At 40.8% G+C, this 23,683-nt stretch overlaps 1 protein-coding gene across 2 annotated transcripts in view; it reads right to left on the bottom strand.

The window, feature by feature from the left end:
• The window catches only part of LOC143807690 (G-protein coupled receptor family C group 6 member A-like), a 103,824-nt gene that overhangs the window by 9,355 nt on the left and 70,786 nt on the right, over nucleotides 1–23,683 (bottom strand). For both annotated transcript variants that reach the window (XM_077289521.1, XM_077289520.1), the window contains exons 4-5: nucleotides 8,882–9,094; nucleotides 2,630–2,747 (exon numbers count right to left, since the gene is read on the bottom strand). In XM_077289521.1, coding sequence (XP_077145636.1) covers nucleotides 2,630–2,747; nucleotides 8,882–9,094 — 331 coding nt within the window. The remainder of the gene's footprint in view (nucleotides 1–2,629; nucleotides 2,748–8,881; nucleotides 9,095–23,683) is intronic.

The following is a 23,683-nucleotide window of genomic DNA, read 5'->3' as shown; positions in this document are numbered from 1 at the left end:
GGTTGGGGCTAAAGTTAGGATTAGGGTTGGGGCTAAAGTTAGGGTTAGGGTTTGGATTACATTTACGGTTTGGTTTAGGGTTGGGATTAGAGTTAGGGGTGTGTCAGGGTTAGGGGTGTCGTTAGGGTTACCGTTGGGATTAGGGTTAGGAGTGTGTTTGTATTAGGGTTTCAGTTAGAATTGGGAAGTTTCCACTGTTTAGGCACATCAGGGGCTCTCCAAATGTGACATGGCGTCCGTTCTCAATTCCAGCCAATTCTGCGTTGAAAAAGTAAAACAGTGCTCCTTCCCTTCCGAGCTTTCCCATGCGCCCAAACAGGGGTTTACCCCAACATATGGGGTATCAGCGTACTTGGGACAAATTGGACAACTTTTGGGGTCCAAGTTCTCTTGTTACCCTTGGGAAAATAAAAAATTGGGGGCTAAAAATCAGTTTTGTGGAAAAAAAAAGATTTTTTATATTCACGGCTCTGCGTTGTAAACTGTAGTGAAACATTTGGGGGTTAAAAGTTCTCACAACACATCTAGATAAGTTCCTTGGGAGGTCTAGTTTCCAATATGGGGTCACTTACGGGGTTTCTGCTGTTTGGGTACATCAGGGGCTCTGCAAATGCAACGTGATGCCTGCAGAGTGCAGACCAATCCATCTAAGTCTGCATTCCAAATGGCGCTCCTTCCATTCAGAGCTCTGCCATGAGCCCAAACAGTGGTTCCCCCGACATATGGGGTATCAGCGTACTCAGGATAAATTGGACAACAACGTTTGGGGTCCAATTTCTCCTGTTACCCAGGGGAAAATACAAAACTGGGGGCTAAAATAATCTATTTTGTAAAAAAAAAAGAATTTTCATTTTCTCGGCTCTGCGTTATAAACTGTAGTGAAACACTTGGGGGTTCAAAGCTCTCAAAACAAATCTAGATAAGTTCCTTAGGGGGTCTACTTTCCAAAATGGCATCACTTGTGGGGTGTTTTAATGTTTAGGCACATCAGGGGCTCTCCAAACGCGACATGGTGTCCCATCTCAATTCCAGTCAATTTTGCACTGAAAAGTCAATCGGCGCTCCTTCCCTTCCGAGCTCTGCCATGTGCCCAAACAGTCATTTACCCCCACATATGGGATATCAGCGTACTCAGGACAAATTGCACAACAAGTTTTAGGGTCCAATTTCTTCTCTTACCCTTGGAAAAATAAAAAATTGGGGGCAAAAAAATCATTTTTTTTTTTAAATATGATTTTTGATTTTTACGGCTCTGCATTATAAACTTCCGTGAAGCATTTGTTGGGTCAAAGTGCTCACCACACATCTAGATAAGTTCCTTAAGGGGTATACTTTCCAAAATGGTGTCACTTGTGGGGGGTTTCAATGTTTAGGTACATCAGGGGCTCTCCAAACGCAACATGGCATGCCATCTCAATTCCAGTCAATTTTGCATTGAAAAGTCAAATGGCGCTCCTTCCCTTCCGAGCTCTGCCATGCGCCCAAATGGTGGTTTACCCCCACAGATGGGGTATCAGCGTACTCAGGACAAATTGTACAACAACTTTTGGGGTCCATTTTCTCCTGTTACCCTTGGTAAAGTAAAACAAATTGGAGCTGAAATAAATTTTGTGTGAAAAAAAGTTAAATGTTCATTTTTATTTAAACATTCCAAAAATTCCTGTGAAACACCTGAAGGGTTAATACACTTCTTGAATGTGGTTTTTGAGCACCTTGAGGGGTGCAGTTTTTAGATTGGTGTCACACTTGGTTTTTTTCTATCATATAGACCCCTCAAAATGACTTCAAATGAGATGTGGTCCCTAAAAAAAAATGGTGTTGTAAAAATGAGAAATTGATGGTCAATTTTAACCCTTATAACTCCCTAACAAAAAAATTTTGGGTTCCAAAATTGTGCTGATGTAAAGTAGACATGTGGGAAATGTTACATATTAAGTATTTTATGTGACATATCTCTATGATTTAAGGGCATAAAAATTCAAAGTTGGAAAATTGCAAAATTTTCAAAATTTTCACCAATGTTCCGTTTTTTTCACAAATAAACGCAAGTTATATCGAATAAATTTTACCACTGTCATGAAGTACAATATGTCACGAGAAAAAAAATGTCAGAATCGCCAAGATCCGTTGAAGCGTTCCAGAGTTATAACCTCATAAATGGACAGTGGTCAGAATTGTAAAAATCGGCCTGGTCATTAACGTGCAAACCTCCCTCGGGGCTTAAGGGGTTAAGCTCTGTTTTCCTATTGTATCTAATACTTATTTCATGCCATAAAATGCAAATTATTATGTAAAACTCATACAATGTGATTTTCTGATTTTTATTTGTAGATTCTGTCTCTCACGGGTGAAGTGCACCTATGATAAAAATTACAGACCTCTCCATTCTCTGTAGGTGGGAAAACTTGCAAAATCGGCAGTGTATCAAAAACTTATTTTCTCCACTGTATGTGAAAAAGTTTGTATGTGTCTTAAAGGATGCCACAGGGGAATGTGTCAACAGAAAATGAGCTATTGATTAAATGAGGATTTTATTTTACTTGTATTGTACATGGTAAACAAACTGAGAAATCAGGCTAGTATTAGAAGCTAAAGCAGTTCAGTTCAAGACTGTTAGCATAGTACTTACCAGCCATAGGTGAGTAATAATCTTTAGCACAAAGAACACATTCATAGCAGCAGCTTATGTAAGAATACTTTCTAAACTTCCCAGGAATACAAGACTTGGAACAATTCGAAAAAGGAACCTGTAAAGTAATTAATACATTATTTGTAAAATATTCACCAATACCAACTTCAGCCAAAACCAGGAGTTGTTTCAATATAAGGAAGAATTACAAATCGTTCCATTATACTTTTTCTATGTTTACGTCCCACTTCTGGTTCTGGCTTAGGCCTTATTTAGACATCAATAATTTTTCTCATATGCAAGAACAGTCTGAGATTTTTTCTCATACAAGTCATATATTTGTTTTATGTCCAATTTTGATCCAGGTCTCAAATCACTCTTACTAATGCAACTCTAAAGGTATGTTTCCATGTTCCGTATTTACAGCGCTTTGGACGCAGCTCCGCCCAAAGCGCTACTGGCTTTTGTACATGCGGTGATTCCGCATGTGTTCATTGAACCATGCAGAATCACCGCATCCTATACATAGACTGTGATATTTATCTTGCGGAGACTGTCTCCGCAAGATAAATGGACATGCTGCGGTCTAGAAAGACGCGCCGCATGTGCGTATACGCAGGGCTGCTGGATGCGTCTTTGAACACATAGTGGAGATGGGATTTCATAAAATCCCCTCCACTATACTGTAACATCTGGATGCTGCGGATTGGACGTTGTGGCTATACGCAGCGTCCAATCCATAGCAAATACTGAATGTGGAAACATACCCTAAGGGTCTGTGGAAAAAAAATCAGACAGCACTCGGATACCATTTGTGTGGTGTCTATTCTTTACCTTTTTAGTGCTTTTTTTTAATTTAAGAAAAAGGGATTCAACTCTCACTAAACTCTGATGGTAAAAATTGTAATTCGGACCAAACTCTAGTGAAATTCTGATAAAAAATATACAATGATAGAACACAGACCATTGTTTTTGCACATGAGAAAAATCAATGGCATGTCAGATTTTACCAGCATATTCTGGTCATAGTTTCGTCACTTTTTACAGATGAAAAAAACTCAAGCATCTCTTATCAAACAGCCTTTGAAAAATGGACATCACAGGGATGGTATCCAAGTGCTGTCCGATTTTTAATAGACCCATATATTTGCAGTGGTGAGATTGATCCAAAACGCAAGAGTAAAATCGAACATGTGAACAGCCCCACAAATTAAAATGGGTTCAAGTTCTATCCGTGTTTTTCACAGAAAGAACTCATACATGAAGTGTGAAAAAGGTTTAACTTGTAGAAGAAATAAATCCACTAACATTCAAGAAAAGCTAGCTGATGTGTACAGGAAATCACTTCAATTTTCCAAAATGTGAGGCCCCAATGATGCAAGATTAATGGCATCGGACAACCATACAATGATAAGGATAAAGCTGAATTAGTGGTATGTGCACACTGAGTTGTTTTTAGGCAGTCAAAAATACTGAGTTTTCCTGTGGAAACCGCTTTATCAAACTCTCCTGCTTTTGGGAATTTTTGAAGGAGTTTTCATATTGTCAAGCGTTTCGCAAAGCAGTTTTGGAGAGTGTTTCAAGTGTTTTTGTAGTTAATTTTCCCTAAAGTGTTTTTGGACAATGTTTGGTTTGGAGAATTTTCCATCAGGAGACACTTAGAAGTGATATTCACTTTCTTTTTCCCACCAGGTGCTTTACAAAACATAAAGTGATTCCAAAATGCTCAAAAGCCAGAACATATGAACAATAATGTCATTTTACAATACACATATAAACAAGAAGAGTCTATCAATTGTTTTCTGACCTCTTTTTTTTCCACCCGCTTAAAGCCTGTGAACATATCCTCTTTGTTTTTCCTTAAAGCAATTAAGAAAACTGAAGGGGCAAAAGCACTGAACATAACTTGCCTACATAGCATTTCTTTTAAATATTGGTGGCTTTATACCATTGCTTTAGTTTGGTAGAAGCTGCCCGCAGCATTATTCAATAGGACTACTTGTAGAAAGTCCAGAAAACAATTTGACTTCTTTGATGTAGCAGTACTATAATTTACATGCTTTAAGGAAAAGTCAGATGACTGTATAACTTGGATGAGGATCACAACGCAATCCTGGGACTGGCCATCAACTCTTCAGACCTGAACGTGACAACATGAATTTTTATGCTACTGTCACACTCGCTATATGAAGTAAACTTTGGCACTCAACTTTTGATGATATGCAAATTTTATTGGCAGCCACTTGTACAACAAACGTTTTGGTCATTGACATTGACCTTCTTCAGTGTACTGCAGTAACATCAAAATTAATAACAAATAATCAATGTACAACAATGTAAACATAAAGCAAGGTAAAAACAAAAATAAAGAGACTAATGTATAATGTGCATATACAGTGATGGATGGGAGAGGGAATGAGGATAGCGTCAAGGGATAGGTGAAAAAGGAATAAAAAAGAGAGCATACCTTAATATTTTGGAAATAATATTTTCTGTGTGGCGCAAGACCAGAATGAGGTCCTATATGGATCCTAGACTAGAGTAAAAATATATATGATGTTGGACCAGTAGTGGTCTGTACAATGCTCATGTCAAAGAAAAGGATATAAAACTAACCCATAGAGGTGGTACAAGGCAGAGGGGTCAGTACCGTAATGCTCCTAGTCTGGATTGTAGGAGATATCTGTAGATAGATATATATATATATCTATAAAGATACGTATATAGGAATACCCAAAAGGATAAAACTATAGATTGTGTAGTATGGTAAGACCACTGGTATAACAGACCTTAGGGTCATGAATAGCAGTTATAATTGGAGAAGTCCTCTTCCGGAGTTATAATGATATCTGTGAGAAAACCAATGACATATATATGAGGAATCAATATATGCATAAATGAAGCACATGTAGAGGTTATAGGAGAGTCTATGTACATACCATATGTGCATCTAGATTGTGTATAGGATCCTAAGTGGACCGAAGTAGTGGTCCCTGCCTGGGGATAGGAAAAAGACATGGATATGGAGACATGGGAAAAAGTCACCTCTACAAACGGAGGGCTAGCTCCTATAGTGGATCTTACCGGTGAATGGCAGCGCTGTATGTGCAGAACGCGGTGTCCACCGCTTGTTCCAATGTGTGCTGCCATTGTTCAGGGCACTAAGATATAGAAAAGGGGCGGGACCGCTGAGTAGCGGAGAACCGGAAGTACGTCACCGGAAGTGACATGCCGCTGCTCTCGGTGACACTGTGCGTGTCAGCAGGGAAAGAATTGTAATGGAGGTGCGTTCCACCTTGGTGGGCCTGTATCTGAGATCAGATAAAACAATGGTGAGGCGTGAAGGGGCAAATGAATGGACCTATGTGTAAATAAAGGAGGAATGTATGTGAGCGGCATGAATGTTTGGCCCTAAACAATGGGGGATATGTTAAGGAGGCAGAAGCGGTAAAAGGAAAAAAAAAAGGAAAATAAATAAATAAATAAATAAATAATTACATGAAGAGGCAAAAGGGGAAGGAAAATATGATAAAGAATAATACTAAAGGCAATGGGACTGGGGTAGGGATCCAGGGGAAGGAGGATCAGGATGTGAAAATTTTCGTGCCATCATATTCAATACAGTTGACTCTGTAAGATAAAGCAACATGTCAGTATCTTCATACTAAAAATAAACGCATACAATATAATAAAGCAACCAGCCTGCTATCAATCACTGTGGGGAGAAAAGAATTAATTATAAAAATGCAAGGAGATCATATTCCCTATTTGGACCTCTGGGTGTCATAGTCTCCAACTCGTGTATCCAAAATGCCTCCCTTTTTTTGAGGGTCTGAATGCGATTGCCCCCCCATCTAGGTACCGGGACATGTTCTATTACCTGAAACTTTAGTTGAGGTATGGAGTGTCCAGCATCAATAAAGTGATGTGGTAGTGGGAGTAACATGTTTTTGCATCTTATGGTAGACTTATGCTTGCTGATGCGGTCCCTTATTAGTTGTGAAGTCTCGCCAATATAAAGGAGGCCGCATGGGCATTTAATGGCGTACACGACAAAAGAGGTATCACAGGTACTGTAATCCTTGATTTTATATCTTTTACCTGAGTGTGGGTGGTGGAAATGGTCTCCTTTTAACACATTTCCACATTGGTTGCAGTGTAGGCAAGGATGCGCGCCAGTCTTGGGTTTTGAGAGGAATCTCTGAGTGGAAATCCGTGAACCTGACCCTATGTCAGCCTTGATCAGTGTATCCCGAATGTTGCGGGGCCGTTTGTAACAAGGTAAAAAATGATTGCGAAACTCAGGTATATCAGGGTGTGCTTCTCCTAGTAATCTCCAGTGTTTCCTGATGCTGTGATGGAGGACATGGACGTAGGGGTGGTATGTATGTACAAATGGTATACGGTTCTTTGTAGACCGTCTGGAGGTTGTGGATGGTTGCAGGGCACTATGTAGTACCTCCGGGGGATATCCCCGTTCACTGAATTTGTTGTACATCTCATCTACTCTTTCCTGCTTTTTGATTGGATCTGTAACTATGCGCTCCACTCTTTGGAATTGAGAACGTGGGATGGCATTTTTAGTGGTTGTGGGATGTAGGCTGTCATAGTGGAGCAGGCTATTCCGGTCAGTGGGCTTCCTATACAAATCTGTGCTTATGATTCCACTTGTATCTTTAGACACAAGGGTATCCAGGAAGCTGACCTGGTGCGCATCCTTGGTCATGGTGAAGGAGAGACCTGACCATGATTGGTTCAATGTTGCAAAGAATTCATCCAAATAATCAGATGGGCCCGTCCATATGCAAAAAATGTAATCTATGAATCTTTTCCAAGTGACACAGTAGGTCTTAAAGAGAGCGTTGGGATATACTACTTCTTCAAATGTGGTCATGTACGTGTTAGCATATGGGGGCGCCATGTTGGACCCCATGGCGGTCCCCTGTGCCTGTAAGTAGTATGTGTCCTCAAATAAAAAATAATTTTGGGTGAGGACAATAGTCAGCAGTTCAAGACATAAATTGATAGTGTTGTGATCCAATTCAGATGAAACTAGTAAACGTCTAACACAGTCAATGCCTCGGTCATGGGGAATGGACATGTAGAGGTCCTTTACGTCCAAGGAAACCAAAAAGGAGTTGTCAGGGACAGTACCCAATGTGTGTAGTGTCCTGAGAAAGGCCCCGGTGTCAAGTAAATACGATTTAGATTTTTGCGTCAAAGGGGTAAGTATTTTTTCCAAGAAAAAATACTTGGAAGTAGTACTTGGGGTAGTTTTATATCCTTTTCTTTGACATGAGCATTGTACAGACCACTACTGGTCCAACATCATATATATTTTTACTCTAGTCTAGGATCCATATAGGACCTCATTCTGGTCTTGAGCCACACACAAAATATTCTTTCCAAAACATTAAGGTATGCTCTCTTTCTTATTCCTTTTTCACCTATCCCTTGACGCTACCCTCATTCCCTCTCCCATCCATCACTGTATATGCACATTATACATTAGTCTCTTTATTTTTGTTTTTACCTTGCTTTATGTTTACATTGTTGTACATTGATTATTTGTTATTAATTTTGATGTTACTGCAGTACACTGAAGAAGGTCAATGTCAATGACCGAAACGTTTGTTGTACAAGTGGCTGCCAATAAAATTTGCATATCATCAAAAGTTGAGTGCCAAAGTTTACTTCATATAGCTTCTGGTTTGGGAACCTTCTTTGTGCACCTTTACAGTTGTGCCACGTTATACTGCACCACTGTCACACTCGCATCATCAGAGCCACCAAACAGTCCGAGCATTGTGTTGTGATCGTCGTCCAAGTTATATGGTTGTCTATGGGTATGAACCCATGATCAGGAATTGCTGCGGGTTTGATGGTGTGCGCATTTATGCAGCGTCAAACCTGCAGTGGCCAGATGTGACATCAGAGTGGATGGGATTTCTAGAAATTCCATGTCCACTGTGCATGCATGTGCGCCTCCAGATCACCCGTGGACACTGACGTGCGACGTTTCTTTTAGGAGTACAGCATGATAATATCGCTTTAATTTAATCAATACAATGTATTGAATTCAGTAAATCTGCACGGTTCAGTAAACACATGCGGATTTACCTGCATTCATAGAAGGCAGTAATTTGGACACAGCGAACATACGTCCAAAGCGCTGCTACTTCCGGAACGTGGGCACATAGCCGAATTCGTCTCTTACAGTTGTTTATAGAATTTTTTAAATCATTTTGTTACCTGATTATTTTTTGTATTCCAGTGAATTAGGCTTTTGTTTATGTGGATCTTGCTTTCTGATATTTCATATTTACCAAGAAGCTTAATCACGGTAGCTGAATTAGTTACATCCCAAGTAAGCACATCATATCCAATTAAGGCATCTCCAGATGAGTCAAAGTTAAATGTTTCATCGTTTAAGGAAAAATTCCCATTCTTTAGCTTTTCAAGTACCTGAATATAATATTGTCATATTTTATTAACATTACAGAAAGAAAAAAATCATAAAATAAGCTGACAAATGTTAATTGAAAGAAAAGAAATAAAACCAAGCATAAGACATAAGTGGCTAGTTTTTATACAGGACCCTAGATGCATATTTGGCTAAATTCATACCAAGTTTGCTGAAAATCTCAACTGTATTAAAAAGTGCAGCTGACTTTTGAAAGAAATAGTTTCTAGGCAAACATCTGAAAGAAGTCATGTTTAAAGCATTAAACTAAAAGAGCCAAAACTATTAACATGCACAAAAAACAACAAAAACAAGACACATTTTATATGGTCCTTAAGGGAACCTGTCAGTAGCTTTTTGCTACCTCATCTGAGAGTAGCGTAATGTAGGCAAAAAACACCGGATTACGTACCGGTAATGCTCTTTTATAGAGCCACGACAGCACCCACTGAGAGAGGTATTTTTCTTCTTCCTGATTTGTAGGGTTATTATAGAAGGTAGGAAGAAGAATTTCTTGAGATCTATGGAATTTAGTACACCTTTTAGGTAAGTAGGAAGGGTCTGTTTTTAGGATAATCCTATCTGGCAATATTGACATAAATGGAGGATCTACTGATAGTGCCTGTATGTCACTGACCCTTCTTGCCGATACTAAGGCGACAAGAAGAGCAGTCTTGAGGGAGACATGTTTAATGTGAGCAGAATGTAGAGGCTCAAATGGGCGATCTGTTAAGGCTTCAAGGACCAGATTAACATCCCAAGGAGGTGAGTTGGGAATATGGACTGGTTCTGCTCTCTGGCAGGCTGAGATGAATCTGGATATCCATCTATCTCCCGCAACGTTGTGACTATACAAAGCCCCTAGCGCAGAAACTTGCACTCTTAAGGTGTTAACTGAAAGGCCTAAATCACGTCCTCTTTGGAGAAATTCAAGAATAATAGGGACTGGAATTTCATTTGACAGGGCTGAGGGATAGAGGCTTAAAAATTTTTTCCATACTTTTACATAGATCGATGTAGTGGATCTTTTCCTACTCAGCAATAGGGTATCAATTACTTTATCAGAGAAGCCCCTTAGTTTTAACAGCTGCCTCTCAAATCCCAGGCTGTCAACCGTAGACCCTTCACATGAGGGTGGTTGAAGGGCCCCTGGAAAAGCAGATCTTGATTCTCTGGGAGAATCCATGGATCCGAGACGGACATGGCTCTGAGCAGGGAAAACCATGGTCTTTTTGGCCAGAATGGGGCGATTAAGATTATATTCGCTCTGTCCTCTCTTATCTTCCTGATTACTGTTGGAAGAAGAATCATCGGGGGAAAGGCATATGCTTTCCGAAACGTCCATGGAATCTGGAGGGCGTCGAGAACATCGGGGTTGTCGGTTTGGAACATTGAGGCGAATGTTTTTACTTGCCTGTTGTCTCTTGTAGCGAAGAGATCTATGTCGGGTATACCCCATTTTATAGTTATCATTTTGAATATCCGACGATTTAACACCCACTCCCCCTGATGGAGGGTATGACGACTGAGAAAGTCTGCTTTTGAGTTGTCTATCCCTCGGACATGTAGTGCTGATAAGGACAGAAGATGATCTTCGGCTATAGTCAAGATGTTTTCGGTTATAGACATGAGAGTGCCTGATCTCTTTCCGCCTTGATGGTTGACGTAAGCCACTGATGTCATGTTGTCTGAGAGTACCCTGGTATGTGTTCCGTGCAACTGTGGGAGGAATTCACATAGGGCATGATAGATGGCTTTTAGTTCTTTTTTATTAGACGAGTCATCTAATTCCGTAACCGACCACAGCCCCTGGACAACCTGGTCCCCCAAGTGTGCTCCCCAACCATGAGGGCTGGCATCCGTAAAAATTATGTTTGAGGGTTTAACCTCCCAGGGAACCCCACTAACTAGATGATCTGGTTGTAGCCACCAGGTTAGGGATTGGATTACGTCATTAGAAAGGGAAATTTTACCGTCTAATCGCCCTTGTAATTTTATCTCCTCATGTAAAATTGTATACTGTAAGCATCTTGAGTGGAACTGGGCCCATGGAACCGCTGGGATACATGATGTGAAGGAGCCAAGTAAGGACATGCCTTCCCGGAGGGAAATTATAGGTTTATCTAGTACAGACTGGACTTTATTTCTAACTGTTAATTGTTTAGATTCCGGGAGAAAACATTTTTGACTTACGAAATCTAATATAATTCCCAAAAATACCTGCCGAGTTGTCGGGATCAGCCTAGATTTTTCCCAATTTATTAACCATCCCAAGTTCTGCAAGGATGAAATCATATGACATAATCTTTGCTGACATTGTGAGGGGGATTTTCCCACTACTAGAAGGTCGTCTAAGTATGGGATTATGAGGGTGTCTTTTAATCTTAGATAAGACATGACCTCTGACATTAGTTTAGTGAATACCCTTGGAGCAATTGATAGTCCGAAGGGCATTGCCGTATACTGAAAGTGCCGTATACATCCATTCAATACAACCGCTACGCGGAGAAACTGTTGATGTTCTTTAAAGATTGGTAGATGGTAATACGCATCTTTCAAGTCCAGAACCGCCATAAAGCAATGGGGAAACAGGAGTTTTACGGTGGATCGAATAGATTCCATTTTAAAGGTTTGATTTTCTAAGAAGGTGTTCAGTTTTTTAAGATTTATGATGGTTCTGAATGATCCATCAGGTTTTGTAATCAGAAATAGCGGGGAATAGAACCCTTTCCCCTCCTGAAGAAATGGAACCTCCACCAAAACTCCATTGGATAGAAGATTCATTACTTCTTGCTGTAATGCCTCCTGTTGGGACTGTGATTTTAAAGAAGTCAATAGAAATGAGTCCGAAGGGACTCGGGCAAAATTTAACTTTAAGCCAGAGGTGACGAGACTATTCGCCCAAACGTTTTATGTTATTCTTCTCCATTGGTCTGAGAAGGAGGATAATCTACCTCCCACAGGTACATCTGCTCTAATGGGGCTTGTCTTCAGTTTTAAAAGGGCGCTTCCCAAAGAATGCACCCCTTTGTTTGGCGTCTCTAGGGGTCCAGCGATCTTGGTTTTTAAAATCTTTTCTTTTATTAAATATGGGCTTCCGGAACGCTTTCCTATAGAATGGAAGGTAATTGTTATTAGGGAAGCCCTTCTTTCTTTCTCCCGCTTTAGTTAAGATTTCGTCCGGTTTGGTACCAAACAGGTACTCACCCTGACATGGGAGGCCACATAATTTGGACTTCGTCTGGGGATCGCCTTTCCAGCCCTTAAGCCATAGGGCTCTACGTGCCGCATTTGTGAGACCTGCCGATTTGGCCGCCAAACGTATAGAGTCGGCAGATGAATCTGCCAGGAAAGCTGTAGCCCCTCTAATTAAGGGTATAGAGGACAACAGTTTGTCTCTAGAAAGACCACTTTTAAGTCCTTCCTCTAAGTCACTCAGCCAGACCAACATGGATCTAGCGGTGCATGTAGCAGAGATAGATGGCCTAAATGCTCCCGTACACGACTCCCAGGCTCTTTTTAATAGTGAGTCGGCTTTACGGTCTAACGGGTCCTGTAATGAGCCTGAATCCTCCACAGGCAGCAAGGATTTTTTGGATGTGGATGCTACCGCAGCGTCCACTTTTGGCGCTTTTGTCCATGTTGAAAACTCTTCATCATTGAAGGGATACCGTCTTTTTGAGGATGGAGGTAATCCTCTTTGGCCCTGGCTTTCCCACTCTTTTTTGACTAACGATTTTATCGCTGCTATCACCGGAAAAGAGGGCCTTTTCTTTTCTGATAGACCGGCAAACATAATATCCTGCTGTGTCTTAGGGACTTTAGAATCCTCAATGCCCATGGTATTACAAACGGACCTGACAAGGTTGTCAATACTATCAGTGGGAAAGCACATATCCTGGTCCTCATCTGAGGAAACATATTCGTGGGAGATGTCAGAGTCCGCTTTCTCCCTATCCGAAGATGGGTCAGATATAGGGGATTCATATCCTCTTTTACTTTTGGCACGCGGTTCTTTATCAGAACCCTGTAAGGCTTGTAACTCTTGTCTTATCATGAGTCTGATGTCCTCTGATTTAACTGAGGCTTCCTCCCGCAAGGTAGAAGCAATACATGATTTACAAAGTCTCTTTTTGTAACTATCCGGGAGGGGCTGGAGACATAACGCACACTGTTTGTGCTTCGTTTTTTCAGTTTTCTTTCCCTAGGTGTATAGAAGGAAAGGGAACACCAGTCAGCCTATGAGGGTAGATGCACACTCACCCCAGTGAAGCTTTTACGGTACCGATTGACGAGGAGGAGATTTAGGTGGAGAACCGGCTTTTTTCCTGGAGGATCCGCTCTGTTTAGAGCGACTGCTGCTGCCCCGTGTACGTGGGGTAGATGCGGTGTCTTCTACAGAAAGCATCGCAGGGATCTGGGATGAATCCATTGTGGACACCGGGTGCTTGTGCCGGCGTCCTTTTACATGGGGGCCGCCATCTTCTTCCGGTTGAACCCGGAAGTGCTAATCACTTCCGGGTCGCGGCCATACTGTATGCACCCGCGCTGCCACCGGCATCAGCACGGGTGCCGTCCACCTCCTCCCTCACCCCGGAGTTTACTTCTGGACTCCCGGGGAAATAGTGGAGCTCCACGCCGCATGAGCGCTCGCCAAAGCGCAGCGCTTACCTCACCCCGGCGCTTGGTCCTGCAGACTGTCCGGGTGGATTTCCATGAGCCAGGAACCCCTGTAGTTCTGGCCTCATGGTGTCTGCCAGCAGAGGGGGGAAGCTGAGAAGAGGACCCCCGACGCTGCATCCAGCTCTGGAGCCCTTGCCGTCCTCACAGGTAAACTGCGCAAGCGGCATCCAGGCTAGGCATCCTCTTCTCCGTGGATTCCCATAGGAACAGGAAACCAAACTGTGGGAGCGAGGGGGACCGCCCCTTTTATCTCTCCGTAGGGTTTCCTGTTCCTAGGGGCGGATCCCCTCTCTCAGTGGGTGCTGTCGTGGCGAAGAGAAAAAGCTGATTCCAATGATGTATCACTTAGATTACTGGGTGCAGTCGTTCTGACACAATCAGAGTTTTTAGATTTAGTAATGCAGCAGAGCTGAGAAAGCAAATCCTGCCCACACCAAGCTCTGTGTACATAGTCTATAGACAGTGAGATGCTTATAACAGGGGGATGGGACCTTCTGAACTAGTGTAGTTCAGCAATGTTAAACTATTAGTGATAAATCTTTCACAGTTAGTAAACAGCACGTACTTTGACAAGTGACCCATCTCTGAATTCTGTGTTTCAGCCTCTATCTCCTGCTGTCTTCACATACATAGCAAAAACCTGCTGACAGATTCCCTTTAACCCCTTAATCCCTTAATCGCATATGACATACTATCCCGTCTAGGTGACCTGGGACTTAATTCCCAGGGACAGGATAGTACGTCATAGGCGATCAGCCGCGCTCACGGGGGGAGCGTGGCCGATCGCCGCCGGGTGTCAGCTGATTATTACAGCTGACATCCAGCACTATGTGCCAGGAGCAGTCATGGACCGCTCCTGGCACATTAACCCCCGGAACACTGCAATCAAACGTGATCACAGCATTCCAGTGGCATAGGGAAGCATCGCTCAGGGAGGGGGCTCCCTGCGTGCTTCCCTAAGACCCTCGGAACAGCGCGATGTGATCCTCCTCCCTGCAGGCCCCGGATTCAAAATGGCCAAGGGGCTCCTTCCGGGTCCTGCAGGGAGGTGGCTTGCAAGCGCCTTCTCAGAGCAGGTGCCAGCAAGCCTCCCTGCAGCGCCTGTCAGATCGCTGATCTGACACAGTGCATTGCAAAGTGTCAGATCAGCGCTCTGACACTATACTGTGATGTTTCACACTAGGACAAAGTAAAAAAGTTAAAAAAAAAATATTTACATGTGTAAAAAAAAAAAAAATTCCTAAATAAAGAAAAAAAAAGTTCCAACAAATACATTTCTTTATCTAAATAAAAAAACAACAATAAAAGTACACATATTTAGTATTGCCGCGTCCGTAATGACCCATCCTATAAAACTTTCCCACTAGTTAACCCCTTCAGTGAACACCGTAAAAAAAGAGGCAAAAAACAACGCTTTATTATCATACCGCCAAACAAAAAGTGGAATAACACGCGGTCAAAAAGACAGATATAAATAACCATGGTATCACTGAAAACGTCATCTTGTCCTGCAGAAAACAAGCCACCATACAGCATCATCAGCAAAAAAATAAAAAAGTTATAGTCCTCAGGATAAAGCGATGCAAAAATAATAATTTTTTATAGAAAATAGTTATCGTATAAAAGCGCCAAAAGATAAAAAAATTATATAAATGAGGTATCGCTGTAATCGTACTGACCCGAAGAATAAAACTGCTTTATTAATTTTACCAAATGTGGAAAGGTATAAATGCCCCCCCCCCCCAAAGAATTTCATGAATAGTTGGTTTTTGGTCATTCTCACTCACAAAAATCGGAATAAAAAGCGATCAAAAAATGTAACGTGCCCAAAAATGGTACCAATGAAAACGTCAACTCATCCTGCAGAAAAGAAGACCTCATATTACTCTGTGGACCAAAATATGGAAAAATTATAGCTCTCAAAATGTGGAGACGCAAAAACTATTTTTTGCATAAAAAGCGTCTTTTAGTGTGTGACAGCTGCCAATCATAAAAATCCACTAAAAACCCCCCGCTATAAATGTAAATTAAACCCCCCTTTATCACCCCCTTAGTTAGGGAAAAATAATAAAATTAAAAATATGTATTTATTTCCATTTTCCCATTAGGGTTAGGGTTGGGGCTGTGTTGTGAATTCTGCTCTTGGGCTCCCTCCGGTGGTTATAAGTGGTAGCGCTGCTGTCTGTCTTTCACAGCAATCATCAGGTGTGTCCACTTCGGACTGGGCTATTTAGTCTGGCTTCACCCTTTAGTCAGTGCCAGTTGTTCATTGTTTCTGGAGGATTCACATCCCTTCCTGGTCTCTCCTGCTCGCTGTTCATTTCAACAAAGATAAGTTCTGCTTGTTTTTGCAGCCCACATTTTGTGGGCCTTATTGTTCAGTGCATTTCATGTTTTTTCTTGTCCAGCTTAATCTGTGTAAGGATTTATGCAGCCAAGCTGGAATCTCTGGAGAGGCAGATATACCCTCCATGTCTTTAGTTAGATGTGGAGTTTTTGTATTTTCTGTGGTGGACATTTTCTAGTATTTTAATACTGACCGCATAGTTCTCTGTCCTATCCTTCCTATTTAGCTAGATTGGCCTCCTTTGCTAAATCTTGTTTTCAGTTTGTGTATGTTTTTTCCTCTCCTCTCACAGTCAATATTTATGGGGGGCTTCTATCCTTTGGGGATTTTCTCTGAGGCAAGATAGTTTTCCCTTTTCTATCTATAGGGTTAATTAGTCCTCCGGCTGTGTCGAGGTGTCTAGGATTGGTAGGTACATCCCACGGCTACTTCTAGTTGCGGTGTTAAGTTCAGGGTCTGCGGTCAGTACAGGTACCACCTTCCCAGAGTACGTCTCATGCTGCTCCTAGGCCACCAGATCATAACAGGGCTGCAGTTAGGGTTGGGGCTACAGTTAGGGTTAGGGTTGGGGCTAAAGTTAGGGTTAGGGTTGGAGCTAAAGTTAGGGCTTGGATTCCATTTATGGTTGGAATTAGGGTTGGGATTAGGGTTAGGGGTGTGGTTAGGGTTATGGTTGGGATTAGGGCTAGGGGTGTGTTGGAGTTAGGGGTGTGGTTAGGATTGGGATTAGGGGTGTGTTGGGGTTAGGTATGTGTTAGGGTTAGGGGTGTGGTTGGGATTAGGGTAAGGGGCATGTTTGGGTTAGGGGTGTGGTTAGGGTTGGTATTAGGGTTAGGGGGAGGTTTGGGTTAGGGTTTCAGTTAGAATTGGGGAGTTTCCACTGTTTAGGCTCATCAGGGGCTCTCCAAATGTGATATGGCATCCGATCTCAATTCCTGCTAATTCTGCGTTGAAAAAGTAAAACAGTGCGGGTGTACCCCAACATATGGGGTATCAGCGTACTCAGGAGAAATTGGAAAACAACTTTTGGTGTTCAATTTCTGCTGTTACCCTTCGGAAAATACAAAACCGGGGGCTAAAAAATAATTTTTGAGGAAAAAAAATGATTTTTTATTTTCACGGGTCTGCGTTACAAACTGTAGTGAAACACTTGGGGGTTCAAAGTTCTCACAACACATCCAGATAAGTTCCTTGGGGGTCTAGTTTCCAATATGGGGTCACTTATGGGGTTTCTACTGTTTAGGTACATCAGTGGCTCTGCAAACACAATGTGATGCCTGCAGACCATTCCATCTAAGTCTGCATTCCAAACGGTGCTCCTTTCCTTCTGAGCTCTGCCATGCGCCCAAACGGTGGTTTCCCCCACATATGGGGTATCATCGTATTCAGTACAAATTGTACAACATCATTTGGGGTCCAATTTCTCCTGTTACCCTTGGGAAAATACAAAACCAGGGGCTAAAAAAATAATCTTTGTGGAAAAAAAGATTTTTTTTTCACGGCTCTGCGTTATGAACTTTAGTGAAACACTTCGGAGTTCAAAGTTCTCACAACACATCTAGATAAGTTTCTTGGGGGGTCTAGTTTTCAATATGGGGTCACTTGTGGGGGGTTTCTACTGTTTAGGTACATCGGGGACTCTGAAAATGCAACGTGACACCTGCAGGCCAATCCATCTAAGTCTGCATTCCAAACAGTGCTCCTTCCCTTTCGAGCTCTTCCATGCGTCCAAACGGTGGTTCCCCCCCCACAAGTAGGGTATCAGCGTACTCAGGACAAATTGGACAACTTTTGGGGTACAATTTCTCCTGTTACCCTTGGGGAAATACAAAACTGGGGGCTAAATATAATTTTTTGGGAAACAAAAAGAATTTTTATTTTCACTGCTCTGTGTTATAAACTGTAGTGAAACACTTGGAAGGTCAAAGTTCTCACAACACATCTAGATAAGTTCTTTAGGGGTCTTCTTTCCAAAATGGTGTCACTTGTGGGGGGTTTCAATGTTTGAGCACATCAGGGGCCCTCCAAATGCAACATTGTGACCTATCTCAATTTCAGTCAATTTTGCATTGAAAAGTCAAACGGCGCTCCTTCCCTTCTGAGCTCTGCCATGCGCTCAAACAGTGGTTTACCCCCACATATGGGGTATGAGCGTACTCAGGACAAATTGCAAGACAATGTTTGGGGTCGTGAAAAAATATGATTTTTTATTTTTACAGCTCTACATTATAAACTTCTGTGAAGCACTTGGTGGGTCAAAGTGCTCACCACACATCTAGATAAGTTCCTTAGGGGGTCTACTTTCCAAAATAGTGTCACTTGTGGGGGGTTTTAATGTTTAGGTACATCAGGAGCTCTCCAAATGCAACATGGCGTCCTATCTCAATTTCAGTCAATTTTGCATGGAAAAGTCAAACGATGCTCCTTCCCTTCCGAGCTCTGCCACAACAGTGTTTAGGGTCCATTTCTTCCTGTTACCCTTGGTAAAATAAAACAAATTGGAGCTGAAGTAAATGTTCCTCAAAATGACTTCAAATGTGATGCGGTCCCTAAAAAAAAATGGTGTTGTAAAAATGAGAAATTGCTGGACAACTTTTAACCCTTATAACTCCCTAACAAAAAAAAAAATGTTGGTTCCAAAATTGTGCTGATGTAAAGTAGACATGTGGTAAATGTAACTTATTAAGTATTTTGTGTGACATATCTCTCTGATTTAAGGGCATAAAAATACAAATTTTGAAAATTGAAAAATATTGAAAATTTTCGCCAATATTAAGTTTTTTTCACAAATAAACGCAGGTTATATCAAATACATTTTACCACTATCATGAAGTACAATATGTCATGAGAAAATCATGTCAGAATCTTCAGGATCTGTTGAAGCGTTCCAGAGTCATAAACTCATAAATGGACAGTGGTCAGAATTGTAAAAATTGGCCCGGTCATTAACGTGCAAACTACCCTTGGAAGTTAAGGGGTTAAGGACTACACAAAATGCATTGTTTTTATCAAGAATTAAATTTGTATTACTTTCTATGTTTTTTTTATAGCTTTTATTTTCAACAGTAAAAGTGAATTATTTTCATGTTTAATAATTACATGGGACTGCATTTTCAAACTTCTGACATTGGGAATGTTCTAGCTGGATTTTATTAACATATATCATGTTTATTCTTCATTCTAAATCAAAAGACATTCATATGATTGGTTTCTCCCATTGCAGCTATAAGAAATGCCTGTGGAAAAGTTTTTTATATAATTTTGGTGTGTGTTTGTGGGAATTTTTGCCTAATCATGCAGAAAAACATATGTGTGGTTAGACTCTGAGGTTTGAGGCTTACAATCTCCATTCTCGTTCATCCCAAAGGTGTTCGACGGAATTGAGGTCAGGGCCCTGTGCAGGCAGTCCTCTTCATCCACAACAAACTCATCCAATCAAGCCTTTGTGGACCTTGTGCACTGGATATAGGCATGATGGAGCAGGAAAGAGTGTTCACCAAACCGTTCCCACTAAGTTCGAAGCATAAAATTGTTGAAAATGTCTTGATATGATTAACATTAAGATTTCATTTCAGTACAAATAAGAGGCCAGTCACAGCCAAGGAGGCTGAAAAGCAACCTCATATTACTATTAGCCCTTCACCAAACTTTCCATCTTAGCTCCTTCACAAGATCAGCCGTACATGTACAACATCAGGGAAGGTGCGTTACCACAAACAGCTGTACATGTACGGTGCAACAATCGCGTCAGATCAATTGCAGAGCTGACTCAATTATCAGCGGCATAAGCTATATATCATACCTGGTCTGATCGAGGCCATTTAACCCCTTTGACACTGCTGTTAATTACTACAGCGACATCGCTCAGCTTGCAGTGGGAGAGAGCTCCCTCTCTGCTCTGTTCTGCATAACACGATTGTGATTTTCTTGTGTCGTTAGTATGCATGGTGAACCCGGGCTGAAAGATGGTCACGGGGGACAGCAAGGAATGGTGGCTTGTAAGTTTCTGTTGAGAGGAGAAGCTGACATACCTCCTCACTGTCTGCAAGAAACTGATCTAATACCCTGCAATGTAAAAGCATTGCAGAGTTTTAAATCTGCGATCAGAGCAGGAAAAAATGATGTCCCATGAAGGAACTAAGTAAAAAATAAGTTTACAAAAATTAAAAAATTCTAATACAAATTAGTACATACAGCAGGTGAAATAGGTATTGAACACGACACCAATTTTCTAAGTAAATATATTTCTAAAGGCATTATTGACATGAAATTCTTGTGAGATGTCGTAACAACCCATCCAATTCACACAGGCAAAGAAATTAAACCATAAATGTTCATAAATTAAGTTATGTGAAATAATGAGAAATGACACAGGGAAAAAGAATTGAACACGCTTACTGAAATTTATTTCATTCTTCGTTAAAAAGTCTTTATTGAAGATGATAGCTTTTAGATTCCTCCTTTACCGAGAAACTAGTTGCATGCATTGCTCAGGTATGATTTTGGTCCATTCTTCTACTCAAACACTCTTCCTGAAATTTTTGTTGTCTTTTTTTATGAACTCTGAGCTTTATTTCCTTCCATTATTTTATAATAGATTCAAGTCAAGTGATTTACCTGGGCCTTTCTAGCAGCTTTATCATCTTTCTCTGATATCAATTGAGAGTTTCCTTGGCTGTGTGTTTGGGATCATTGTCTTGCTGAAATGTCCACCTTCATTTCATGTTCATCATCCAGGTAGATGGTAGCAGATTTTTACAAGAATGTCTTTTGTCCATTTATCCTTCCTTCAATCAATAGGAAGTTTGCCAATGCCGAATGCTGAAAAAGAGCCTCAAACCATGATGTTTCCACCTACAAACTTCACTGTTGGCATGGTGATTTTGGGGTGATTTGCAGTGCCATTTAGCCCCAAACATGGTGTATTATTGCATCTAAAGAGTTCAATTTTGGTCTCATCCGACCAGACTAAACTCCTCCAGTATTTTACAGGCTTGTCTAAATGTTGTTGAGCAAACTTTAAACATGCTTGAACATGCTTTTTATTCAGCAGTGGAGGCTTATGTGGGGAGCCTGCATACAGGCCATGGAGGTTCAGTGCATTACTTATACTTTTCTTTGCAATAATTGTACATGGTGATTCTTGGTGATTCTGTAGCTCTCCTTAGCTTTTGGACAACTTTTCTGATAATTCTTTTTCACTCCTCTGTCTGAAATCTTGTAGAGAGCACCTGGATGTGGCCGTTATATGGTGAAATGATGTTCTCTTTTCACTTCTGGATTGTGGTTTCCACAGTGCTCACTGGAACCTTCAACAGTTTAGAAATTCTTCTGTAATCAATGCCATCAGTATGTTTTGCATCCATATGGCTGCAAAGACCTTGAGACAACTCACTGGTTTCACCCATCATGAGATGTTTCTTGTGTGGCACACAAACCTTTTTATAGACCATCAGTTGAACTAGCCGGTATTATTTTATTTATTTTTTTACTAATGATTGCTTTATAATTACTGATAGATTTCAGTTGGTTTCATGACTTTCCATTTTTTTTGCACCTTTCTTTCTTCACGTGTATAATACTTTTGTCCCTGTATCATTTCTCATTATTACACAAAACTTAATTTATGGACATCTATGGTTTGATTTCTTTGCTTGTGAGGATTGGATGGGTTGTCACTGACAACTGGTGAGAATTTCATGTCAATAGCACCTTTAGAAAATAAACAAAATATTATAAAATTGATGTTCAGTACTTACTTTGCACGCTGTATAATAACGTAAAAGCAAAAATAAGCAATTAAAGATCACATATTTGGTATCACCACGTCTGGAAAAACCTGGTCTATAAAATTGTCATATTATATAACCACTTCAGTGAACACCACAAAAAATAAATAAAAAAAAAGTGGCAAAAAAGATGCTTTTTCACCATACCACCAAACAAAAAGTGGAATAAAACAAAACTAAAAACTTGAATGTAAATAAAATCTAGCTGTCATACAGCTTTGTTAGCATAGAATTAAAAAGGTCATAGCACTAAGAATACAGTCTTGCAAAAACAATTTTTTTTAAATTGCTTTTCTTGTGTAAAAGCGTTAAAATATAGAAACAAGACATAAATGTCGTATTGTTGTAATTGTACTGACCCGGAGACTAAAGCTGCCTTATCACTTTTAACACTAGGTGAACAGCATAATAAAAACACAAAAAACATTTTATGAGTTGCTGGTTTGTGTTCATTCTGCCTCCCAAAAATCGGAATAGAAAGCGATCAAAATATGTATGTGCCCGATAATGAGGCCAATAAAAACTCCAATTTGTCCTGCAAAAAACAAGCTCTCACATGACTCTGTTAGCATAAATAGTATAGAAAAATTATAGCTCTCAAAATATAGCGATGCACCAACTCGTTTTTGCAAAAAAAAACAACAGTGTTTAGTGTGTGATAGCAGCCAAACATAATAAAAAAACAATATAAATCTGGTATCACTGTAATCACACAAGCCCGAAAAATATAGCTATCTTATGACGTGCGGCAAGAAATGGCATAAGATATAAAAAAAACAATTCTTGATGGCAGTAAGACTTGGCTCACATTTATTCTGCGCTCTACGCTGATCGCTTATTCTGAGGTTTCTGTGTAAACCTCTGAAATATGTATTACGTGGCAGAACTCCCAATAGAACATTTTTCATAATGAGGCAGATGGAAACAGGACTCTGTCTGACTTATAATCAGGCAGTGTCTGTCTTTTTTTGCGTGCATAAAAGCGTTATCAGCCACAGTTTTGTGCCCCTCTGAAAAGAAAGACAACGCTTAACAGAGGCCAGATGGAGTTTAGAGTAACTCTGCTGCCTCATTACAGTGAATACATCCCTCAGGAGTTTCATCTGAATCATGTTAACCAAGAAACTGTAGGAGAGATAAAGCGCAAATAGGGTCTTATCCGAGAAATACAGTTAGCTTAGCACTCAGATTAAGCTCACCTGTTCAATCTGTTAAAGATGCATATAATATAGAAAATCAGCTGCAGCGGTTCCACAGGTCAGCAAGCGACCATCAGACATCAGGCATGCCTGTGGTTTTTACTGAAGAATTTATATACTTCGAAACGCTATGAAATAAACCACCGCCTTACTGTACCATACTGGGATATATGTTTCCATTCTGTCAGCCGTGCGGAATATTGTCCACTAACTCCCTCTACATTCTGAATCATGTTGACATGGTACTGTTGCAGGATATGCCAGGGCTAGGGGCTCCTTCACTATCCCTAAAGCTAGGGGCACACTACCTATCCCTGCTTCCCGTATTAATTCTGATGGTAAAGATGCCAGGGCTACGTGTCTTGCTGAATCCCTAAATCAACCCTTATCTGTCCCTTTACTCACCCAGGGAAGTGGGGAGTTGTAGTGTATTAGAATACATAAACCAGACTAACAAGGGAAAATGTACAGGGATAAATGAAAACAATCATAGAAACAACAGCGTGGAACACCGGGAAGTAAAGGAAGGAAAAAACAAATAGGAGAGGATGGGGATATGCACACAGACAAATC

Source organism: Ranitomeya variabilis, chromosome 2 (assembly GCF_051348905.1).
Source record: "Ranitomeya variabilis isolate aRanVar5 chromosome 2, aRanVar5.hap1, whole genome shotgun sequence".
NCBI lineage: Eukaryota > Metazoa > Chordata > Amphibia > Anura > Dendrobatidae > Ranitomeya > Ranitomeya variabilis.
This window is presented reverse-complemented; position numbering and strand designations above follow the sequence as displayed.